Source organism: Cupressus sempervirens, chromosome 3 (genome assembly GCF_028749045.1).
Source record: "Cupressus sempervirens isolate cs-2001-9-10 chromosome 3, ASM2874904v1, whole genome shotgun sequence".
In the NCBI taxonomy this organism is placed as follows: Eukaryota; Viridiplantae; Streptophyta; class Pinopsida; order Cupressales; family Cupressaceae; genus Cupressus; species Cupressus sempervirens.
In genome coordinates, this window is record NC_143120.1 from 332963713 (window position 1) to 332967835 (window position 4123).

General features: G+C 31.3%; 1 protein-coding gene across 1 annotated transcript; it reads left to right on the top strand.

Annotated features, from left to right (window-relative positions):
* The first annotated feature begins 654 nt into the window (after nt 1–654).
* LOC149566340 (xyloglucan endotransglucosylase protein 7-like) lies at nt 655–2905 on the top strand. The gene is made up of 4 exons (XM_089816456.1): nt 655–823; nt 1312–1412; nt 1492–1685; nt 2509–2905. The coding sequence occupies exons 1-4, from the start codon at nt 655–657 to the stop codon at nt 2903–2905; spliced, it is 861 nt and encodes a 286-aa protein (XP_089672582.1).
* Nucleotides 2906–4123: the final 1218 nt, after the last annotated feature.

A 4123-nucleotide genomic window follows, 5' to 3' on the forward strand; every position in this document is an offset into this window, starting at 1 on the left:
ATGTGTTCTTCATGGATATATCAGCACTCAATTCAACAAATGTTGAAGAATATTCCATGTAAAATATCGGCAACAACTTATGTTCTTTCCATTCCCTATAAAGTGCATGATACTTAAATTTATAAAATGTTCTTTCCATTCCCTCTAAAGTGCATGATACTTCAATTTATAATATTGTCATTGCATACATGTGAGATATTTACTACTTGTTGCTTAAACTATGAATATGGGAACAATCTGTCATACTCATAGCTTGACATTTCTTAACTAAATAACTATTTATGATAATAAGGATTGTGGGAGTTCATGTGCGGATTGGGTGATTCTAATAAATAACGATTGTGGGAGTTCATGTGCGGATTAGGTGATTCTACATTTCTTACTGCATTTATTTTACATACTTACCCGCTAGGCAGGATTCACCTCAACTGAAAACGTTCTGAAACCCAAAATGGAAATTAGGCGATGATCTACTTTAAACTTAGTGTTACAAATGCGCCTCAACTTCTAACCCATCTTGGCTAAATTACAATACCAACCGGCGGGACAGCTGGCTATTGATGCACTTGCACAGGTCTTTATATGCTTCTGCACTCGCCTTTCCAATTCATATTCTTTCTATTCTCATTCTCATCTAATTCTGTTTTTCTAGTCATGGCTGCCTCCAATCTTCTCCATTGCATTCTGCTTTTGCTGTTCATATCTGAAGCTTCAAGAGCTAATGCCAACTTCAACGATGAAATAGACGTTCTATGGGGCGCTAAGAATGTCAAGATACTCAACAATGGCCAGAACCTACAGCTTTCTCTCACTAAGGATTCTGGTATATTCAATTAAATTTATAACAATATGCTTGGTTTCAAGTTTTTACAAAAACTAAAACTTTATTATCAAGGTTTCAGATTTTATTTTGTGATCTATAAGTAGTATAATTATCAACTTTCCACAATTTGCAATACTTTATTATCAGGGTTTCAGATTTTATTTTGTGATCTATAAGTAGTATAATTATCAACTTTCCACAATTTACAATATGTTCATTGCGTTGAAAGATTTGTGTTGTTATTTTAGAACAGATTCTATAATTTCATGAGAATAAAAGACATGAAATCAGAAGTGAAGATGATTCATTAAGTATAACCTCAAATATTAATACAAAACTTTCAGCTTAACTAAATTTTACAATAATAATACCCAGGATGATGTGAAGCCTTCTAGCTAATTGATTTTAGAAGTAGTTGGAATGTGATACACTACAAGCAAAGAAAACTCTTGCATTTTAATATATGACGTTTGATTTTTTTGTGTTAGGATCATTAATCCAAACAAAGCAAGCGTTCTTGTCTGGGAGCTTCACTATGTTTATGAAGCTGGTTGAAGGATACTCTACGGGCACAGTAACAACATTCTATGTGAGTGGTAGGCTGGTGATTTATTTCATAATAATATGTTAATCAGTGGATGCATAAATGTCATTGTTTGTGGGTGCAGCTTACGTCTCTCGGAGACAAAAATGATGAGATTGATATGGAATTCATTGGAAATAGTTCTAAAAGCCCTTACATTTTGCACACTAACATCTTCACTCAAGGCTTGGGAAATCGGGAGCAGCAATTTTCACTATGGTTCGACCCCACGGCTGACTTTCACAACTACACCATCCTTTGGAACCGCTGGCAAATCCTGTAATTTCTTTGAATCTCCATTAATCTATTTCATTATAGATCAATCATTTATTAGCTTGTATTGTTCTTCACATTTCTTTTATAATTTATAGGGTATGTTTTAATTTTTTCAAGGTTTTCATCTAAAATTTCATATTTGTTCTAAAATTTATTTAATAATATCACTTAAAATAAATCAAGAAGGCCTAAATTTGTTTCTTCTTTGCAATAACTATATAGTTTAGAGTTAGAGGAAGTACTTAAAACATAACTCTAATTTAGAGTGTGTTGTCAGAGGCCGCAATTATGGTGCAACTAGAATGTTCTGTTATTGTAGAACACTACTATATAATGAACTAATTTAAATTAAGATGGTTCTTTTTTTTAAAAACTGATTTTGCTCTTTTTAAGAACGGATTTAAATCGCTTTAGTTAGTTATAATGGACTACTTAAAAAGTGAAAACTTAAAATGTGTTGTTTAAAAATATCAAAATAATCCAAATAAAAAATGATATCAATGATCATACAAAAAAGATACTTTATAACTGATGTGACATCAGGTTATTGATTATCTTTTACAATTAAAGATACATTTTATTCAATTGTAGAAAAAATGGACAATAAGTAAATAAGCATGAATATTAAATAACAACTACCCATATCAAATCAATAATTCCTATCACAACCATTAGAATGCGGTAAAATATTAGATCATTTCCCCTAACTTGAATTAGGAAAAATCTCCAACATTCAAATGGATTCAAACAACAAATTAAAATACAAAGTATATTTTTGAAGACAAATGGAATATTCAAACAACTAAAACCTATCATGATGTTTCAGGTTCATGGTAGATGAAATAGCCGTAAGAGTGTATGGCAACCATGAAAGAGAGGGGGTGCCATACGTAAAGAAAGCCATGCTAGTGAGGTCGAGCTTGTGGAATGGAGAAAGATGGGCGCGTGAAAAGATTGATTGGTCTCATTCACCATTTGTGGCTTTCATATCAAATTTCAAGGCAGCAGCCTGCACAAACAGCAGTGAAGCAAATGAGTGTTCTTCAACCACTAATCCTGATTACTGGTGGAATCAAGAACATCATCACACCTTGACTGCCCAACAAACACAGCAATTGAAATCAGTTCGCAATACCCATCTTCGATATGATTATTGCAAAGATAAGACTTTTTTATTACAAAGTAATCAAGCCTTTCCTGAATGTGCCATCCAAATCTCATGAATAAGTGCTGGCACTTTATGGCTATGTTTAGTTACTTGTTAATGTATTCCAAAAGGATATATGTGAGTAGTATTTTCAAATATGTGCATTGGGATTATAAGATGTATTATTAGTAAATGCTATTGTGGATTCTACCTATAAGATAGAAACAACTTCGTGATCTTTTATGTCATGAAAATATTTGATCCATCTATAACTCTTGTGTTGGGATATATTAATAATATAGCTGCAACAATTCTATTGTCAATTTTTAGTATTGTGTATTGTAACTTGTTAAGTAAGTTTTTTGAACAATTAAAATGGATGCAGCTATCTTCTGTACAATTGACTAATTTTCAAAAAATAAAAAATATCATAGATTTTTTCAAAATTTCAGCATTTGATCTTCATGATCTACATAGTTCTTAGTTGAAAACAACAAAAAAAATTGCTAAAAATAAAGAAAAAAATCTAACTTTATTTTGTCTTTAGTACATTTTGTGTGGAGATTATCCTATCCCAATTAAAATCACATGTGGCCACAATAGGCTAAAGTTTGAACTTCCATTCCATGCCAATTCCTATCTAGATTTTGATCTCATTTTAATGCATTATCATGATACAATTACATATTTATAAATGATATTTTGTTTGTTGAATTCAAAGTAGAGTTCTATATGATAGATAGCTGACTTCAAACTAAAATATTTAGTTTTCAATACATTGAATCTTGCATTGCAAGTTCACTTGGTACTTATTTATCTCATTATTCATCTGTCTTAGTATTTGAAGACAAGTATTTGTATATTTAAACATATCTAAGAACATCTGCATATCTAAGTATGTTAAATAGTGCAAAGAGATCTACTCTAGGAATATTTTGATTGGCTATATGTTTAATAAATAGATCACCAGCACGATTTCTTTCTATCACGCTTTGTTTCTATCCATCGTACAATTGGTAACATCTTAGGAGGGAAAGATTGAGCTACATAATTTAGCAGCTTCTTAAAGGTACTTCAATATTCTTCAATATTGATAACTTTGATGGATTCTTATGCATCAAAGACTAATGTAACCGCTTCAAAGTTCCAATTTATCCATCTCTGTCTATATTGTATAGATGAAGTTCATCCATATCAATGGGGATTTAACTAGAAATGTGCAAATTGAATATACCAAATTTTAAAACCAATCTCATTCAAATTTCGTCATTGTGCTTCCACAAGAGTTGTGATT

What these genes read in the sequence shown, in the direction of transcription:
- LOC149566340 (XM_089816456.1), top strand. Translation starts at nt 655, where the DNA reads ATGGCTGCCTCCAATCTTCTCCATTGCATTCTGCTTTTGCTGTTCATA. An exon ending in GCACAGTAACAACATTCTAT is followed by an intron (nt 1,413 to 1,491) that starts GTGAGTGGTAGG and finishes TTGTGGGTGCAG; the next exon opens with CTTACGTCTCTCGGAGACAA. An exon ending in TGGAACCGCTGGCAAATCCT is followed by an intron (nt 1,686 to 2,508) that starts GTAATTTCTTTG and finishes ATGATGTTTCAG; the next exon opens with GTTCATGGTAGATGAAATAG.